This window comes from Mytilus galloprovincialis, chromosome 5 (assembly GCF_965363235.1).
Source record: "Mytilus galloprovincialis chromosome 5, xbMytGall1.hap1.1, whole genome shotgun sequence".
NCBI lineage: Eukaryota > Metazoa > Mollusca > Bivalvia > Mytilida > Mytilidae > Mytilus > Mytilus galloprovincialis.
Window position 1 is genome coordinate 48,205,448 of NC_134842.1, and position 20,950 is coordinate 48,226,397.

A 20,950-nucleotide genomic window follows, 5' to 3' on the forward strand; every position below is an offset into this window, starting at 1 on the left:
GATTGTATGTCACTTCTGTTATATTTTATTATAAAAGTGCACATTTAAAGAATGAAACAGCTGGTACAGGAAAGATAACATATTTGTCAACCAAATACAACTTTATTTTTATTCATTTGTCTAGTTCTATGGGGTGCGCCAGGCCCTTGAAGTTGGACGTTCATACGCCATCTTTGAATGCTACCCGTTACCATAGCAACCAGGTGGAAGGTTCTGAGACACCAGAAATTAAAACTTTGGATGATATTAGGGATGATAAAAATAAGTTCTGGGTATGAAAGTTTCTAGACAAAAATTCTAAATAATTTTAAATATTATTGATTTTTATACGAATAAATAGCCGATTTACTCTCGAACAGCATTAACCTACCTGCGAAATTTCTAACCAACCAACTACCTTGTGTTATATCCAGAATTGATATCAAGAATTATCATTGATTTTGTCAAACTTATAATCTAATTGTAACTAAAACTGAATTTTTCGAAATATTAAGGATTCTCTACCCAGAAATAGATTACTATAGCTGTATTTGGTAAATAATTTCGGAATTGGGCCCTCAATCCTTATCAACTTCGTACTTAATGGGTCTTTTAATTTATTTGATTCGAGCGTCACTGATGTGTTTATTGTAGACGAAACGCGTGTCTTGCGGAAAGCACATTTAAGCCTGTTATCTATGATGGGTTTCGTGCCCATATGATATTTCACCCAGAGTCTTTGAAAAGTGTGATAACTGGTTTAGCAACATGAGAGTTCATCCAAACTTGCGCTTGAAGCATTGCACGTGGGATGTGCTGTAAAAACGAGTTTTCATATCGGGCATTTTTCACAAAACTGGCATCCTTTGTGGTGGAAAATTTCACCCATAGCTTGTTCAGATCATCATGATGATTCATGAACTTTTCCTTGCGATCATACAATGAGGTGAAACACGCACTTCAAATGTTAACGGCGAATTCCTGATCTCCCGTTTGAAATCTACTCGGAAGAGGGTATCACCAGCCCAGTAGTCAGCACTTCGGTGTTGACATTAATATCAATTATATATGGTCAATTTTATAAATTTACTCTTTGCAAAAGTATTAATTATTCGAAATACTAAGGATTTTCTTATCCCAGGCATAGATTACATAAGCCGTATTTGGCACAACTTTTTGGAATTTTGGTCATCAATGCTCTCACTTTTATACTTTTTTGGCTTTCTTATTTTTTTGATCTGAACGTCACTAATGAGTCTTATGTAGACGAAACGCGCGTCTAGTGTATCACAATATAAACCTGCTACCTTTTATAACTATTGTCATAACTTAGAAGATTGAAAGAAGAACAAATTTCCTCTTGAAGGAGGTCAATTATATTACATATATTTACAACACTTCAACATGGTACCATCATCATGGAACAGAACTGAAGGTATGGGACCAATATGATATGCCCAGATTTTGTATACAGTCCCATTCTGACGAACATTAGCAAGAACAAATGCACGACGAAATAATTTTGCTGGGTTCATATTTGCCTTAACAAAGTTACCTGATTTACACGTTAGTGTTAAGGTCTTGATCATATCATCGAATGTATTGAGAGGAGACCTCGAAATAGGAATGTAGACACGGGTTTTAGACTCATTAAAGCAGCCTTCTACAAAAGATTTAACCATCTGGAAGCCACGATTTTTAAGAAAAGAATCACGAACATCTATTGAGGCTTGCATCTCTGTAGAAATGTCTATCAATGACTAAGGATGATCTCATTTCAGAACTAAAATGCGCAATTCTAAATGAAGCAGTTTTAATCATATAGTTAAGAGACAAGGTCCAAGTTACTATGGAAATGACAAAAACAATACTAAATAGAAAGATAAAAAAACAGTCAATCATGTTTTATGTTTATTTTCAAAATAATTATTGTACACTATGTTAAAGTTTATATATAGAATTTATGAACTAAAATTTGAACAAAAATCAACCTCAATTCTTCACACTTATTCAACGCTTTTTATTTCAATGCTTAATCCTCAGGATCCGTTTTTGACTTTGAACTCCTGGAATAAACAATTAAATTACTCAATAAACAAATCGTTTAATAAAAATAGTGTCATACTAGCATGACTGAGCTCATTACATTATCCTTCAGTCTAATCATAGTATGATATATATGTGTGTATCCTTTTTTGCGTCGTTTTGAAACTGCTAAAACGTTCTTAAACTTGTCTTACAATCAGCAACCAACCAATTCATAATCCTTTGATATTTCTTAAAAAATAATATATATTGTTAATACAAAATTTTCCGTTTAAATGATCGTAGAAGATAATAGGGTCACCAACTTCATATTACGGTATACGTCATTCAACTTGGTGAACTAGAATAACAAAACCACAAAATGTAACGTAATGAAATAGTATGCCTTAAAACAGATTGGTTTATAGACCAAAACATATATGGTGACCGTATGATTATATATCAACAATTGTTTTTTTTCAAGAAAAATCGATGGATTTGAAATGGAAGAATTGATGATTGTAAGGCAAATTAAATTCTGTTTTTTTCAACGATTCCCTATTCGTGATTCCAGATAGGATTAAGCATTAGAATAAAAAAGAATAAATGATAACGATTCAAAGATTAGTTTTGTCATGCCGTAAACATTTTTGTTAGAGGGATCTTTCGTCTTATACGCAGTTCTATAATTAAAACGATATAAAAAGATTGTATAGTATGTCTTTCTATGTGATGTAACAATATTGTTTCAGATAATTAATGGTGATGGTTTGGTACTGCTAAAACGTTTTAAAGCCGCTTCAATGGTTTGCATCTATCATAAGTCAGGAATCTGATGTTCATTAGTTGTCATTTGTTGATGTGGTTCATACGTGTTTCTCGTTTTTGTATATAGATAAAACCGTTGGCTTTTTCGTTTGAATGTTGTAACTTTTTGAGCCCTTTATAGCTTGTTGTTCGTTGGGAGCCAAGGCACGATGTTGAAGACCGCACTTTGACCTATAATGGTTTACTTTTATAAATTTTGAATTGAATGGAGAGTTGTTTTATTTGCACTCATATCACATCTCCTTATATCTACTTACGTTATTTTCTTTATGAATACTATAAATATAATTACAGATACGAAACACACAACTGCAACAGAGATAGGTACTAGTACGCAAATTTTCCAATCACAATCTGAAAAGATTTAGAAAAAATTAATTTTCGTTGTGCATAATTAGATTGATATTACAGTCATAAGCCGATGATTGTTTACATTACTTAAAAACTCTACTCAGCGTGTCGTTATGGTACACAATAAGTTTCACATTCGTAGAAAATTAACATCTTCATGTCCAGAAGTCCATGGTTCCTTCTCCTCCTCCTCTTTTTCCATTACAACTTCATAATATTCTACGTTATTTGTCATTCGGTCGTGTGTTTTGCATTTGCTACATCATTTAGTAAAATTTTTATCAAGTTTTCTAATCATTTTTATAAGAGACAAGCTAGAAATATATATGTTATCACAAGTATGAAAGACATGAACCTACTAAGTTACTGGCTCATTACTGGATACAGGAACATTACAAAGTAAAAGGGGGGGGGGGGTAAACTAGTTTTTTTCGCCCAACTCTCCCAATAATCGAGGACATTGGTGAAATATTATAGTACTAAAACAAACTATGACAATCACCTGAAAAGGATTTAACTTATCATCAGATCGATATAATGCATGACACATCTAACGAAACCACAGACTGGACGTGGCAGAATATCTTTATATTCCACAACAAAAAGACGATAAATAAAGATTTCAGGTACTCAAAGCTACTGACAGCTAGTTAAAAACCAATAACATCTAATAAAATATCGTAAACTAAATGATAAATCAGTCAACTTCCAACATCTAAAGGATTTAGTGTATTGGCGTCATTCATTGTCAATGAAAGACACAACAATTGTGCAATGCCAAAATGCATGCGTTAAGTACCATTTTGCCTTCATTTGTTTTTACATTATTTACATCTAATTTTTTAATGCGTTCGTCAACAATCGAATAGTATCTTGTCAATGTAAAACAAGCTTAAATGATACCAGACATTTCGTGATCCGAATCTTCATAGATACCATTTTGCATCAACACATAACTTGCATAATTTTAATTGAAAACAATGTTGAGGTCCTTACTTTGGACGGACACATCAAATACAGTAGGAGTGCTCTTGTATAATAATACTCAACCCTACACAAAAAAACTGATTAAGTTATATCTGATATATAATGGTTCACCTGATTTGTTTTCTGGCGTAGTATGGTTTCCAAAGTTAGCTGATGTTGAACATTCCAATTGTCGAACTACACATTTTCCTGAACTGCAACGGCTTAGTCCTTCGGGACAAGCTTGCACAGTAGGACCTAGCAAAGTATATAACAATACATGGAAAATGAAATTCTGAGAAAGATGCCACAGATTGGAATACTAGCTTGGTCTTCACCGAACATCATTCGTAAGGTCTTCGTGGTTTAATTGCTACATTTATAATTGAGAATGTGTTGTTGATGATATATGCGTGTAAGTATACAAATATTTTAAATGCAAACGATGCAGATTGAAAACAGGATAACATGATTCATTTATAAAGAAAAACAACTCTTACAAAAGTTACGAAAAGCATTTAGTTCTTTGACCAGGTTGTTTCTCTTTGACACTAACTCCGTTTTAATTCTCAATTTATTTTGAAATAATTGTCTCTAAAATGTACAAATCTTATTTAGCTGTTCATTAGAGACCATTTGTGTATAGAGACCTCAATATTAATAAAACTTCACAATAATTTGATACTTACACATGATTTCATCAGAACGATCTGGGCAATCAACATCGTAATCACATGTCTTTGCAATTGGAATACAGTTTCCGTCAGAACACTCAAATTCGTTCACTTGACATGTCTCTACTGTCAAAACAAAGGTACAGTTTAAAATTGTTTATCTTTCAGTACAAGCAATTTCTCTTTAGTTCAAGCGGAGGAATGCCTTTCGTGAAAGAAAGGCAAAAGATAACAAGGTAATTATTTTAATTCTAAGTAGTAAAACAACAAAATTACCGAACACAAACAAGAGCATTCATATCCGAAAGTTCCTTATCAAATGGTAAATAAGCCTTTTAGTCTTCTTAAACCTAAATTATATGTTAAGGATTTTTCAATATATTAACAATCAAACGATTTATAGTTTAACAGAAAATAAAATGTAAAAAAATGACGTCTATCGTGCTTTTGTATTGACTACCATATGTTGAAATTTTTATAAACATGTATATAACTTAATTAGAATATATATATGAAATAAATTTCGGTTTAAACCTATTCCAATCTGAGCCTGACAGTATTAAATCTTCCTTAGTGTTGTTTAGCTTGCAAATATGAAATAAATATGAAATATTTACCAAGATTTTCATTAACAGTAATTAACACAAACATTACTAAAAGATTCTTAATTCTCATCCTCATATCACTCCTGGCATCTACAAAGATATTATAGTATGGAATAGTTTAGTGGTACAGCAACGAAACGTTCATTCATTAAAATTAATTACTTCTTGTGTTTTTATACTTGTTTCGATATGACATACATGTATATTAGAGAGGAATTGAAATAGTTTCATAAGACTAGTAAGGAAAACATAGTTTTGTAGAATCAGACGATTTAATATGAAAGTAACTGATATGAAAAGATAAATGAATTTACCTGCAGCGATCTAATGTAGTTTGTAGAATTCTTTGTTTTGGAAGTAAGTCATGTTACTAAGTTGATAAAATATATTTGCTTGTTAAAAAAAGATATGAGAAATATGTTTTTCCATTTAAAGTTGTTACCTTCTAGATAAGTTGTATTGATTGATAATTTATTTTGTAAGGTGGGAGATAAACTGACTGTTTTAACCTGACCCAAATTTAATCCTAAACAAACTACTTCGATAATGAACACAGAATATATTCATATCAAGTGGACCGAAAAACGTAAGTTGATTTCCTGACTGGACCTTATAAAACATATGAAACGAATTTAGTGGTTTCTATTTTATTGAAATTATCTAATCAATGCTTGTGGATAGCTGTCTCATTGGCAATCATACCACATCTTCTTTTTTATATTGAATATATACTAAACTAGGTCCTGGATGCACGTTTTAATCTAGAAACTAGGTCCTGGGTGCACGTTTTAATCTAGAACCATTAACGTACTATCGTCAAATGATATTTAATTCCGAGAGTGTTGACGACAAGCTTATTATCTTTCGAGTTGGGTGTCGACGTTTACTTGATAGCACTTGCATTGTTCGCAGGATGTGGTTCTAACGAGAAGATTCGAAGTAGAGGATCATAGCATACATACAAATACAGGCGAATAAGTGTACTGGAAGACAATAATCCAATAACAGTACATTCATCAAGATTTTGATGATTTACCGGATTTCTTGTTTCAAGAAAATTCAAGCACGCTTATTTTTTTTATCAAACTTTTGTTAAAACTTTTCGGACATTTTTCGTAGTTCTCGATGGGAAAACTAATTGTACTTTTGTATGTTATAAACATCAATCTTAAAAGTATTTAAATAAAATTCGTGCCCATTACCAATACATGTAAAATTTAAAAAAAATATTTTAATAAAGCGTGCAATTTATAATTATAAATTTCTATTTTGCTTTCAAATTTTGATTGATTCGGTTTTTTTTTCTACTCATTGACAAGTGTTTCGGATCTTAATTTAGGTCAAACCTGTTGACCAAGGCCGTTCATCCTCATCAGGTGCTGTAGTCTTGAAATTTTATGCAAGCGAATGTAACTGATAAAGGAGGAGCACGACAGTCAGAGAATTTGTGTTTATGTTTTATAAGCGTTGCATAATTTGTTTTACAACAAAATCTTCGTAGTTGTCAAAAATTCCTGTCTATGTTTATGTCTCCGAGATGCAATGATAGGTGATTTAGAATATATACTGTTGGTATTTGAGCTATTTTCAATTAAGTGCCTTTTTTCTAATACATTTACCTAAACTTTTGAATATAAGATTAAACTTAGTAGCAAATTTTAATAGTGGTGTTTGTCTTTTGTTTTTATTTTCATAACATAATTTGTTAAATCTGATTTTGTTTTGCTTTGCTTTCGACGTCAGCATGTCTATTTCATTATCTATGTAACCTCTTTTCAGGAGCTTATGTCATACGTAAATTTGAGAAGCAAATGAATATTATTTTGCAATCTAAAAACAACTATATGTTCTTGTATCCGATCGCGAATTGAATGACATAAAATCATCTTCTCTGTAAATTAACATCATTATTTTATTGTCCAATGTTTAAATTGTTTCAGTATATCTGATATTATTTCCTTGTTTCATAGAAAATAGAAACATTGCTGAATTAGTAAAACGGTAATAGAATAATTCTATATACCTCACAGTTATAAATAAACATTAAATGATGCTTAACTGATTAATGACTATCATGTAAACAACACATGTAAATTGATATCTTTATGACGAAACTTTTTTACTATGAAAACTTAACTCAAGATTAGTTGAAATAGTTAAAAAATAAGACATCTATATGCAAATTCAAATTAACAAAATATTTTTATTAACTAATTATTGAAAGAATAAAAACATAATTAAAAAATATTTATATAATGGTTTTTTTTTAAAACAAATCAAAACTGTAACAAAAAATAAAAATAAAAAAAAGAAAACAATTGCAATTGTTAACTTTTTTTAATAATGAATAGTTATGGAAAATTTTATACACAACAATACATGCAATATGACACATTTTTACGCAATCGCATGAATCTATATTTGTCTAAAGATTTCCATAATTATTATTTTTCAGTTATGAGTATCGTTACCCTATTTTTTGCAGAATGGAATAGTGTTAAAAATATATTTTTTCATAATTGAATTTTACGTTACTAAACATTATTGCTAAACAAATATGAAAATTAATGGTCCTACCATCTGTCGCTACCTTTTTTTTAGTATTGCAATGTTCTATATTATTCTTATATTACTAAAGACATAAGTCTTTACATCAAATAAATTGAATATTTTCTTTGAACCAGCTTTCAGTACCTGTGAGTACTCTGAGATCTGCTCATTTTGTCTATTATGATTTTACTAGTTGTCCTGTGGCTTTGTACCGATCTGATGATGTTTTTAACTGGTACTTATAAATTGTACTTATGTAATGATGTTACATCCCAGTTAATTAAAAATGGAGGGTTTAGTGTCTGTAAACATGTTTAACCTCCTAAATAATTTGTCATGACCCAAGTTTGTTATCGTTTATTGTTGTGTATTATATTTAATTTTAATTTATTGTTTTGTGTAAAACCAGGCCGTTTGTTTTCTCGTTTGAATTGTATTATATTTGTCATTTCGGTGTCTGTTAAGCTTGCTATCAGGTAAGTGCTCGCTGATTGTTGAAGGCCGTATGATGACATACAGGTGGTAACATAAAACGTCATTTACTCTATGGTGGAGCGTTGTCTCATTGGCAATTATACCACATCTTCTCATTGTGGTTTAGATACTATTTTTGTTATTGTTTCTGCCAACTGAAATAAAATATCGAAGCGGGATACGACCTAATTCACCTCTTTCATTGCCTCCCCACAGTTCATATTGGTGCCACTGAAAACGGTACTAATCAAATTAATAGGTAATACCTGCTGACTTTTATATTTCACTGAATCCTGTTTGTGTTTGTCTGTTCGATACACGTCACATATTAACATTCGGCATTCTTATACAATGTTATATAACTTAAATTGACTATGACTTTGGATTACGAAAATTATTGTTAATAGTATCGCTTATAAAATACAGACACTCCCAAACACTTGAACATGAATAGATACTTTACTAGGAACAGTATTAAACAATACCTCCAGACAAACAAGTTCCGAGCTAAATGTTGTTTGTGGATGTACGTATAGCATCATGCGAGTGGGTGTCAGTTATTATGTGTGTAAAGTTTATTAGATTGAACCTTCTACCATGCCACAAAATTATCGAGATGTAACAAGGAACGCAGGTTTATTGATGTGTTTTTCAAACCTGGTAATGAGTTTATTTCCTTTTCGTTGCTGAAAATTCTTTGACACTAGCATTTATAAAAGGACCAAGTCTTACTCCTAACACCAACTAATTTATATTCACTGATAGGTTGGTCTTTAGCATCAAGCAGGTGGAAACAAAAAGACACAAGCAAAAACACGTGGAATCGGACGGTCCAGCGGATATAGGACGAGTCGATCACTTTATGGTGAAAGCATGAAACTCGGCATAGTGATGAAAGATTAAACGGGTATAAACCAAAAATCAGATCTGGAACTACAACAAAATTTCCAATACGACCAATGACCGACACAAAGTACTTGGAGTACAACATTAAACTTTTAATCACATGACGACGACCAAGAATTCTGTAAATATCACAAATTTTAGGAAATACATTTAAGATATGACAATAATCATAAGAATCATAACTCACGCTGTGCAAAGTTTTATGCTTTTACCATAAAGAGATAAATTGTGCAAATATATTGGACTTAGCTGTTGGACTAGGACAGTCAGTTCAAATATAAACAAAGACACAAAAAGAGTCAATCACATTTTGTAATAAAAATAAATAAATAACTGCAGTATAAAACATAAAATCTTTTACAACTAAGTCAGGACGGCTATAAAAAATATCACATATCAGAAATAATAATGTTTAAGTCTTTTCAAGTAGTGCTGGCAATCGTAGGAGCAACTGCTCCCGGCTTTCTGAAATAAATAAATAAGATAATACAGAGAAGACTAAAGGTAAAATGACCTAATTAATCGGTAATAAATCTATTATGGGAGGTTTTGAAAATAGCTTAAAGGATAACAACACCAATCTGCGATGTCATGAAAAGAAATGCTTAAATTTTGTATATCGAAAAATGTATACAGGAAAAGCACATAAAACATTTTCAGGTATTTTCATATTACCATTCTTACTCAATAATTCAATGCGCATTTGTTCAATTGTGTCTTTAAATATTATACAGTTTTTCGGTGCCTTATTTATTGATAAGAGGTCGATTTTTTTAAGAACATGCAGTTCAATAGAATTGTATTTTGGTGTCTGGTAGATATTTAGAAAATATCATAATCAACAAGTAAAATTGAATATACTCCGTACACAAAACAGAAAAAACATGAAAGGGAAAAGATACATTTCACAAAACATCACCGTTAATTTTGATTGTAAAACTTAATCAAGTTCGAGATGCAAATTAGGGCCAAGACGTTTAAACGTTGTTTTTTTTTATGTTATTAACAATATTAAAGGTACCCATTTTACTGCACCAGATGGGCACAGTGTATATATGTTAGCAATATCAAAATATGGACAGCACATTATTTTGTTTTCCGTAGTATTATGGATATTAGTATACAGGCAGCCCGAATAACTTGAAATTCAAACAGAAGTTCCTACTATGTTATCGCAATGTAATAGCATATCGATGTGCACAATGGTTGTCTCAATATTGTTTTGTTCATGTACTCCTCAGTAATTTTTCAATTTATGCTATTATAATATTTTTTTACTTCAAAACATAATCTTAAAGTCAGTACCGCTGACAAAACAATTCAAAAATCAGCAATAATAATTAAAGATGCTATACGATTCCATGAAGTATCCCCATATCATATTCTTCACTCAAATATTATCCCAAAGTTGCTGAACAAATAATCAAGTAGAAACTAAGTATAGCATTATGACAGTCGAGCCTCCAAATTCAAATATCACATTCACAAGAGCCACATTGTTGCGTTAAGAAAATCACGTCTGCATGAGGTGGGTTCAACATGGATACCATCCTGTCATTACGAATAGTTATCAAAGGTACCCGGATTATAATATAATACGCCAGACGCGCGTTTCGTCTACATAAGACTCACCCGTTACCTCAGATCAAAATAGTTATAAAGCCAAAAAGGTACACAGTTACATGTAAAGAGCATTGAGGACTCAAAATTCAAAAAAGTTGTGCCAAATATGGCTAAGGTAATTTATTCCTGGGATACGAACATCCTTAGTTTTTCGAAAAATTCAAAGTTGTGTAACATGAAATTAATTAAAAAAGAATTTATAAATGATATTCATGTCAACACCGAAGTGCTGACTACTGGGCTGGTGTTACCATCGGAAACGTTTATGTTGTAATTTTTTTTCCATCATCGTTGCGTAATCAAGAATGTTTTTTTAAATCATTTTTTTCAATAGTGCACACATGACAAATATACAACAGAAAATTGAGATTTGGTAGGAAAAAGAACTTATATAAATAAGTTTTTCTGTTCACTCACATATACATTATTTTGTACATTAAAAAAACAAAACATTCTGTGAGTATCGTCTATGAAAGTCCCCTAAAATTCAGTGTACTTAAACAAAATGCTAACTTGATTTACAGGTATAACTTGTAATGATGTTAGCAACATAACAAATATCTTCAAACATGACGAACAAATATGTGAAAAATTGATTTCTTTGACCATAATACTGCACAAAATTATTAGACCGGGACAAAATTTTAACTTGAAATCCAACTTGTAACACTAAAACTATGTATTATTCATTAATAATAAAGAGTTGGCAATGTTTCATTACTACTATTGTTTTATTGTGAACGTGTTGAATAATAACTATAAACTAATAAACATAATAAGAATGGAAGTATTTTTCAAATAAGCTTTTCCAAATTATATTTCGTAGGTACTCGTACCTCATATATACTACTACTAAGACCACCACAATACACATCAGTATACAAACACCAACGATTACGCCTATTATCCAAGGCGGAAAAGAGTCATCTGAAAAAATAATTGAAAAAGATTTAATACATGAACATTAATAAATGCAAACCCTACAACAAGGTCTTCAAGGAAACACAAAATGTGTATTATTGTGTGGCATATAAAGAGCGCAATCATAGTTATTTCTTGTTCAAACCAGTGACAAGTATGTCGTTCTGTTAAATAGATTATCAAACAGGTTTAGATAAAATATGTGTTGTGGTGCTTTTTGACTTATACTCGTAGCAACCTTGTAAGTTTGCTGCTTCAATTATTTGAAGACACGTTAGTTCTCATTTAATATTTCTATGACATGACTGTTAACTGTTAAAATGATCAAAACATCTGCAATATTCGCGAACATGTCTGCAGTTAGCATCGTTATCATGTCTCTGGCATGATAACGAGGCTAATGACATGTAATCCAGCCAATATGGAAATAGTAAGATTTTTACCTACGCAGTAAATGAGAAAGTCGTGAAAACAGCACAAACGCGCCACCTTCTTATATTAATGTTAAAAGTCCCCCGGGCCACACCGAGTATAAAGTTCATGTACTATCGTAAGATCCACAGTTTTTAACACTCGTGATATAATAAACTACAGATTCCAGCAGAATTACAGGAAAACTTACTCCTTCATACCCACTTGACCTAGTGAAGAATATAATTTATATTTTTTATAAAACCAAAAACAAATGATACTTTTATTGTCAACACTCGTCTTTGGTTTTTGATGTGTTATTAAAAGACGTTTTGGATAAGTTCTTAACATTTGAAAACAGCTTTATCAGACAATCATTAGACATTTGTAATATGTTGCTCTGTTTTAAATAAGTCATAATATTGTCAGATCCTTAATGCCAATTCTGAGCTATGATGCTGTGAATTTTAATCATTTAAATGGATGTTAAAAGTAAAAATTAATCTATATGAGGTTTATATATACAATTTCTTAAAGTATACCTTTAGATGTAAATTGAATGTGGGTAATTTACAATTGAAAGTTTGCTTTAAAGGGGCACTAGCTGTCAAATTCATGTCCACCGATTTGACTCAAATTTTCATATTTTATTTATAACAATGAAAAATATTTATCCAAAAATTTCTAAAATAATCAATTTACACGGCATGGACACGATTATATGTAGCTTCGTTGCGTGTGTATTTTAGTCAAGACATCATCTAATTAACTATCGAGTTGACCTCCGATGTTCATATAAGCGATATAAACATAAATATGGATATAAATAGATTTGCGAACGCGTGCAACTTGATTTTTATAGGTATGATTAATTAAGAAATAATTGATGCCAGCTATACTTTAATGTAGTTTTAACATGGGTAGGCATTATATTCGTGATTATTCTTGCCCGAACGATAGTTAGGGCTAAAATAGCACGAATATAATGCCTACCCATGTTAAAACTTCAATAAAATATAGCTTGCGTCAATTATTTCGATTCTAAATAGGACAATTAAGGTAATTTCTATGTCCGATAAGTATAAGTGTAAAAGCGTTTGTGTAGGCTCTTCCATGAACCTCCCTTTTTTGTTTGTAAAGAAGCAAACAACTGGCACTGTGATTTTTCAGACGGGGAGGAATTTGAACAGCCAGCATGAGAGGTTGTCGTATCTAGGTCAAATATGTCAATTTCGGAATGCAACACATTACAGTCAAAAGAAATGAATTAGTAACATCATGTGCACCATTTAAGAGTTTCGAAGAATTTTACAGTTAAGGAAATATATTAAGTGCATGATAGTTTGATAAATTGAATTCATTATTCTGAAGAAGTCAATATACGCATGTGCAAACACATTTTATTGGATTTGGAGCATGGGTTTGTTCACAAAGCGAAAGAAGCACGTCATATTAGAATTTCATATTATAAATTGAAATTATATGTTTATCATCGTTTTTACCTGTATAAGAATGATATTTGTGGATAGAATCAGTCAATTCATTTATTTATCTTTGTTTCACTTTCAATGTTGACATTCTTTTCCTGTAAGTAACTTGTCACGCACAATTCATGCGTTATTCATCTCAACCCATTGATTGAATTGAAGTACATAGATAAGTATTCAATGAGGTAGAATTATACACTTGCAAGTGATTAATTCATTATCAATGTTTCTTAGCTTATTTTGTCAAAATTGAACCGTACTAGCTGCTAATAACGAATTAGTATTTCAGTATTTCACTTTCATTAATGATTGAACGAAAGAAATCATATTTTATATTTTTTTTATACATCGTGTAGCTAGTGCCCCTTTAATATACTTTATATAAAATTAATAATAAAAACAATATTTGAAAAATTGTAATCATTTGACGCGTTTTTCTTGATTCACTTTGACCAGAAACGCTCAATGTCAAATGCTGGAATGCCAAGAATTTATCAGAACAGTTGAACGCCCATGTCACCGAAAGAACCTCCTCACGCCAAAATAAAAAAAACTTAATTTTCTTATTCATCTAACGTCAACTTTACCTGCTGGATTATAAGTGTCATATAAAGCAGATGTGCCAAAAAATACCTGATGGTTGTTCTGGTGGTGCTGCTGTAGATGTCTGTATTTCGGATGTTGCCGAAGGGCAATCGTTTAAGTCAGCTAAACATTCCCCTGAAGTGCATTTATGTAAACCTTCGACACAAGGCTGTTCACTTGGGCCTTAAAACAATAAATAAGTGGTCGAATACTCGTGTCCTGATAATAACAACATTGTATTTTAGTGCAAAAAGGTAATGAGGCCATCACAAAGAGAACGTTTGTTTGCCATAAGCCTGCAAACCCAGAAAGTAGCTGCCTATCAAAATCATTTAATTTGAAAATGTGTTATTCATTCATATAGGCATGAAGCCTTAAAAAAACATTCGACAAAAAAGAAAATGCCTACCAACCTACTCACTGTCCCTATATTTCTGTAGGGATTTGGCAAACCACACTATTGTTTTAAGTTTGACCTGAAGGGGTCACATCAACAATCAATGCAATTCAACAGAACAAAATTTGACGAAGTACAAAAAATTAGCTTTTTGAAATAGTGTAATCATTTTATGTTTCATTGATATAAAATTGAAATATCCCATACGATGGAACAAGTCAAAATTATTGAAATGTATGTATGCAAATTACCTATATATAAAGTGCCTAGAAATATATATATAATTTGCCACATTGGTAAAGGGATTTTATCGAGAACAGAGCTTTGAGAGAAACAATGTAGTTATAAATAATATTGAGAATGGAAATGGGGAATGGGTCAAAAAGACAACAACTCGACCAAAGAGCAGAAAACAGTCCAAGGCCACCATATGATCTTCAACACAGCGAGAAAAAATCCCGCACCTTGGGCCAGTCTTCATCCATAAAAAATGTGTACCAGTCCAGTGAAAATTGATGTCACACAAAACTCTGAATTAAATGAATGAATTAAAATTAAAAACAAATTATAACATAACAAAACAAAACAAGACAAGGCTAACAAACCTACATGTACAGGCTCTTAACTTGGATCAGGCGCAAACGTGTTAAAAATGCTTTGAGAGATGTCAACCTTCAACTTATACCTTTAGCCAATGTAGAATAAACAAACACACATCAATACGCAAAGTAAAATTCACTTCAAAATAACACCGAGTCCATGGTTAGAATAGGTAACAGAAGAAACTACTAAGCAAAATGCCACTGATATATAAATTAACATTATAAAATGTATAAGAAGAACGTTACCAATATCAATTTTGTTTTATTTGATGGTAGCACAAATTTGGAATTTTCAAAATGAATTTATTTTAAATTGCTTAAGTGTAGTTAAATGAAGCCATACCAAAGCAATTATATTTGTCTTTGATAGAGACGATGGATAAATCTAATTATGGGCTTCAAAATATTCTTGAATAATTAGATATAACAACCAAAAAATGGTATTATACTATTATAATAATACGTACAGTTCAACTCGTCCGAACGGTCATCACACTCAAAGCTATCATCACATCTATATACAGATTGAATACAAGCTCCGTTGTCGCACGTAAACTCATTTGCAGCACATGTCGCCTCTGTTAATGGAAATACAAGTTAGAGGTTCATATAATGTAACTCAATAATTGCACTTGATCATGAGGCATTAACGGCCGAAAGACGTTTATATTATAAGTAGTTATAGATACAATTTATATTGCTAAATTTACAAAAAACAAGAATTAAGATATTTTAGTAACTTGTGTTGTTTATTTAAATTTTATTGTACATGTACCACGGAAATAACCGAGGTTTGGACAACAACATCCTATGCCATGTTTCATCGCCTGCTTCATCTTTTCATTATCAGAGACAAATTTCCTAAATAACAACAAATGCTTCAATGTTCAACTTAATAATTGCACTTGATCATGACGCATTGACGACTGAAAGACGTACAATGTATATGTATTTAAAAAAGGTAGCATTTGAAATCTATAGTTATGGTTTGAGTATTAGTAAATAAAGAGTCATGCAAATTCGAAAGAAACCAAAGGGATATTTGACTTGATAAATAGAAGTCATTCTGATAACGAAATGGTTAAAATATGAATGAAATGAAATGCGGAGTAAATGTTAATGAGATAGGACTCCCCGGAGATACGTCACATTCATATATGATATGAAAGAAAGAGATTTTAAATTTCGGAACATCAAATGTGTACAATATCTGACAAAGACTTATATCCGATGTACATAAATTTAAAAATATTATAGATAAAATATATAGTTTTCAATAATTTAACTATTAATGAGTAACCGAGTTGAAACTATTTGTCTATCTTTGTAACATATGATACATATATCAAAATGTTTTACATGCAAGTCTTTAAATGTAAGGATTATGTTCACTAAACCTAATATGAAACTATTATTTAATACCTGATACGTTTCAACCGTTAAAAATAATAACAACTGAAATATTGTCTCGGGGTCTTTGTAATACCGAAACTATTTCAAATCTTACATTTATCTCCTTTGTTATTATTTAGTTTTGCTGTTATTTTAATGTTGTTTGAAGCCATTTTTCATGTGTCAGTCTTTGTCTTTTTATGATCGATAAATACTGGTTGTATTTACACAAACTATATTTACCTGTCACATCATAAGTAGATATGAAAATTAATATAATGACAAGGAACGATCTTCTTGTCTTCATCTATCCTTCATTCATCTGAAATTGAAAGAGAACAGTATGAGGAATTTACAAATATGTGGAAACTTAAGGTTCATTAAATTTATATAATAAAACCTATAGTATATATTAATATATTGCTTTCTCTGTTTTTTAAATCTTTGTAATCAAAAGCGTTATAAAGCAGTTTATATACACACTGAACCATGTCTAGATAGATTGAATGTAGATTGTTCCTATTTTTGACAATATATAGGTATTATTTGGCTATTGTTAACATGTGCTTTATAACGTTAGTGATTACAAATAATCAAGATTGACACACAAAGAAAGTAAACGTCATAATCGATAACGTTATAACTTCCTCTTTTCGTTTATTGATAATATATTTCGTTCATGTTTTATCTATTTCTGGTAGGGAGTGAATTTAATTAATATAGCCTTTACTTATATTTTTAAATTGGAAAATGTAACAATATCTTATAATTTTTCTTTGTTTATCATCAATCAATTTATACAAGCAGATGTTAATAATTCAATATATGAAAAAAATACAATATAAACCTAAAAAAGGTATTGAAACGTACCTGTTAAAACACCCGTTCCATAAGTTGTACAAAATGTCTTTACTTCCTAGCGACTATATGATAAGAATATAACGTTTTGGGATGTTCCCAAAATAAAGTGAAATTTTCCAATCTTGTTATTTTTAGCTGCAATGTAATATTTAAATATTTTAAATATTAATAATTGATCTATTGATCATGATAAAAGTGAATTGCATTTGAAATAAAGACCGAGAAGAATATATTTTGAATAATTTCTATTAAATGGTTGTCGTCATGATAATACAATTTTTGTGTTTAACTAATTAAGAAAAGCTTCTTTACATTGCGCATGTGATGTAAGGACACATAGTTAATAAATGGTTGTGCCGGCAACAGGCTGGTTTGTAACATATCAGTTATAAATTTTGATATTTCTTTTTTCTATTATCGAGAGAAGAGGAAACATATTTCTATTTTCCTCATTTTGTGTATTAATTTGCTTCAATATCTTACAAGCTGCACTATTTTAATTAAATTACTATAAGCATATATCTGAAACATTTTATTTAAAATATACTGGCTTTATTGGGATATCAATGCATATCAAAATCTCGTAAGTATCCTTAGAAATAATACAATATATGACTAGGTCGACCACATGTTCCGTTTAATGGTTTTTTAGCATTACTACGTAATTGCTGTTAAGTATCAATTAAGTATCATTTTGGGTTTGACGATGTTAAAAATCGCCATGCTTATTTCTTTCGTTTTTCAATACCATGCATGCACAAATATTACATACTTATTTATTCAATTAGTAAATCACTACTATTTCAATAAGTAAATACAAAAATAGTTTTTTCATTTCAATAAAACATCTAATATTTTATATAATGTATAATGCATTCATATATACTGTCTGAAATATTGTGTGTTTACACGTAAAACCATTAAATATTCTTCATTTTATTAAATATACCTCATTATATAGGTGTCTGAAATTAAAATGCAATTTAAATTCATTGATGTTTTTAAAGCGTCTGTTTACTTTTGCACTTTATCGACACCCTTCACTTCTTCATTTAACATCATGAGTTTTAACTATCTTATACCAGAACACATTATTTATCTTACTTTTTTACCTTGGTCAATAAGCAATCCAGCGAATGAGTTACAATGCATGACGGACAACTATAAGTTACAACCTTCCTAGAACAATTGTATTTTATTGACATAAAACGTAATTTTAAAAGAGCCGAAAAATTTTGCAAGTCATTAATACATTATGTGATCAGACTTGTAGACCGTGGTATAAAGTATTGAACTATATTAAGGAAAATTTCATCTGAAGGGAAATTATTATACATTATTTAAAAAAATAAATAATAATGTCTCTCCCCTTTTCAGTTTAAAAAAAAATATATAAATACATTAAAAAATACAACAAATATATTTAAATGTTTTAACTGACATAATCATAGCAATATTGTAAAAAAACAAAGTTAAAAAAAGAGATATGAGTAAAAATCAATTTAAAACATACCTGTTTAAATAAACACTTGTATTTATCAGTGTGTATGCAATAAACAAACTGTGGTGGAAATCCTCGCGGGATATACAATAAGAACATGGAAATTTTCAATTTCAATAGCTATATAGTTGAATTGATTATTTTAAGTCTATTATTGGAATGGGTAATACCGTTAGTAAAATTGATCTCAACATTTATTGAACTGTTGTAAAAAGGATATATAACTCCGTTTGTAACTAAAGAAGAAAAATACCTTTTTACAACAAAAACATTATGAAGAACTTTTTAAATAATTGGCAAAATATCTGGAAATGGGAAAAGTAGGTTTAACAAAATAAAAGGAAAAAGAATCAATTAACTATAAATGATGTTGGTTATTAAATAATTTATTTCTTAAAATACTTAAAGAACTCTAATGAATTATGATAAATCTGTATGTATCATTCATTTGTGTATTATTCATGTGTTTAAAAATGCAATCGTAAGTAGTTTCATGTAAAAATCAAGTTCAATAATTTTTCGGATTATGCTTTATTTTGAAGTGTTTTTGCGTATATAATATTCTAATATTGAAGTTTAATTTAAGTTAATGGATTCTTTATACTCATAAATTCTCAATTTTCATTTTTATGTATATACAGTTAATCAAATGTATAGTATTTTATTTGATTTTGATTCTAGTCTTACTTCTCCAGAACGGCTCTTTTTTTATACAATCAACGTACGCGTGGGTTTCCTTTTATCTCAGTTTTTCATTAGTCAAGATTCAATACATCAAATGTTCTTGATGTCCCTTGAAAGGTCTATTGTAAAGTCACGAAAAAGGGGATTATACTTGAAGACTGATGACGTCAACGTCTATGCTGTCTCTTGTGTACTATTATTTGTCAATTTATCTTTTTATGTTTTAGCCATGGCGTTGTCAGTTTATTTTCGATCTATGAGTTTGACTGTCCCCCTGGTATCTTTCGTCCTTCTTTTAAAAAAAGCACACCTTTTTGTAGATCAATGAAGAGTTTGTCTACATATAGTTTACAAATCATTTGAGAAACCGATTCCACCATCGAATCTCTTGCAATAAGATATTTCTCTACTTTCGACACTTTTTTAGCTACGAAAAATATGATAAATTTCAAATATGATTTTGTCTTTTTTTCAATTAAGGAATGACTGTAATATTTTTTCTGTCTATGAAGAAGTAACATAAAAAATTTGGTGCACACGGAATAACGCGAGTAGCAGGTTATTTAACAGTGTGCACCACATTTTTAAAGTTATTTCAAATAAACAGAACAAATATTACAGCCATTTTTTATAATTTAAATTCTATATTCAATTTTAAACCGTAGAAAACAATGAAAAAACGTTGATGACGTCACGGTCACATGACTAAATTATGTCTATGGGCTGATAACAAAATAATGTCAGCCAATCAGAAGAAGCATTAAATCCAAAATTAAATTATTCTTTAATGAAAGTGAATTAGTGAACTTATAATTTGCTTTTACAGCCATTGTCATTTTTTTGGGGTCAAAATAAGCAAAGAAAAATAATTGTACCATACATTTATTTCTGGTAAGACAATTGAGTGCTTATTCATAGAACGGTAAGTACTTGATGTAAGTATGAAAAGCATGGTTATATTTGGTAAGTAGTAACGGTATATCTTATTCTGTAGTAATATAGAGAGAGTACGTACAGGTGTGTTGGTAAATAATATATTGGTTAAAGTACACGAAATTATAAGGGAAAAGCATATACTTTTGTATTTCAAACACAAGGTTGAGACAAAAAGTAAAATCACAAAAAACT

The 20,950-nt window shown here is 30.3% G+C and overlaps 2 protein-coding genes across 2 annotated transcripts; both read right to left on the minus strand.

Moving 5' to 3' along the window:
• Nucleotides 1–1,877: 1,877 nt before the first annotated feature.
• Nucleotides 1,878–5,527, minus strand: LOC143074579 (uncharacterized). Its single transcript, XM_076249971.1, has 5 exons — nt 5,441–5,527; nt 4,839–4,949; nt 4,282–4,407; nt 3,090–3,186; nt 1,878–2,045 (listed from the first exon to the last, which is right to left on the minus strand). Exons 1-5 carry the CDS (start codon nt 5,502–5,504, stop codon nt 2,012–2,014), a joined length of 432 nt encoding a protein of 143 aa, XP_076106086.1. The 5' UTR covers nt 5,505–5,527; the 3' UTR covers nt 1,878–2,011.
• Nucleotides 5,528–9,652: 4,125 nt separating this feature from the next.
• Nucleotides 9,653–19,261, minus strand: LOC143075944 (uncharacterized). The gene is made up of 7 exons (XM_076251546.1): nt 19,151–19,261; nt 17,647–17,772; nt 17,020–17,098; nt 15,852–15,962; nt 14,434–14,568; nt 11,818–11,908; nt 9,653–9,823 (listed from the first exon to the last, which is right to left on the minus strand). The coding sequence occupies exons 3-7, from the start codon at nt 17,081–17,083 to the stop codon at nt 9,781–9,783; spliced, it is 444 nt and encodes a 147-aa protein (XP_076107661.1). The 5' UTR covers nt 17,084–17,098; nt 17,647–17,772; nt 19,151–19,261; the 3' UTR covers nt 9,653–9,780.
• Between the last annotated feature and the right edge of the window lie 1,689 nt (nt 19,262–20,950).

Bases quoted from the DNA above. Each gene is read 5' to 3' on its own strand.
- LOC143074579 (XM_076249971.1), bottom strand. From the start codon at position 5,504: ATGAGGATGAGAATTAAGAATCTTTTAGTAATGTTTGTGTTAATTACT. The intron at 4,408-4,838 runs GTAAGTATCAAA...ATACTTTGCTAG, and splicing joins TCGTTCTGATGAAATCATGT to GTCCTACTGTGCAAGCTTGT. The intron at 2,046-3,089 runs GTAAGTAGATAT...TGTTTATTCCAG, and splicing joins GTATTCATAAAGAAAATAAC to GAGTTCAAAGTCAAAAACGG.
- LOC143075944 (XM_076251546.1), bottom strand. From the start codon at position 17,083: ATGAAGACAAGAAGATCGTTCCTTGTCATTATATTAATTTTCATATCT. The intron at 15,963-17,019 runs GTAAATATAGTT...TTCCATTAACAG, and splicing joins ATCTACTTATGATGTGACAG to AGGCGACATGTGCTGCAAAT. The intron at 11,909-14,433 runs GTATTTTTTGGC...TTATTTTTTCAG, and splicing joins ACCACCAGAACAACCATCAG to ATGACTCTTTTCCGCCTTGG.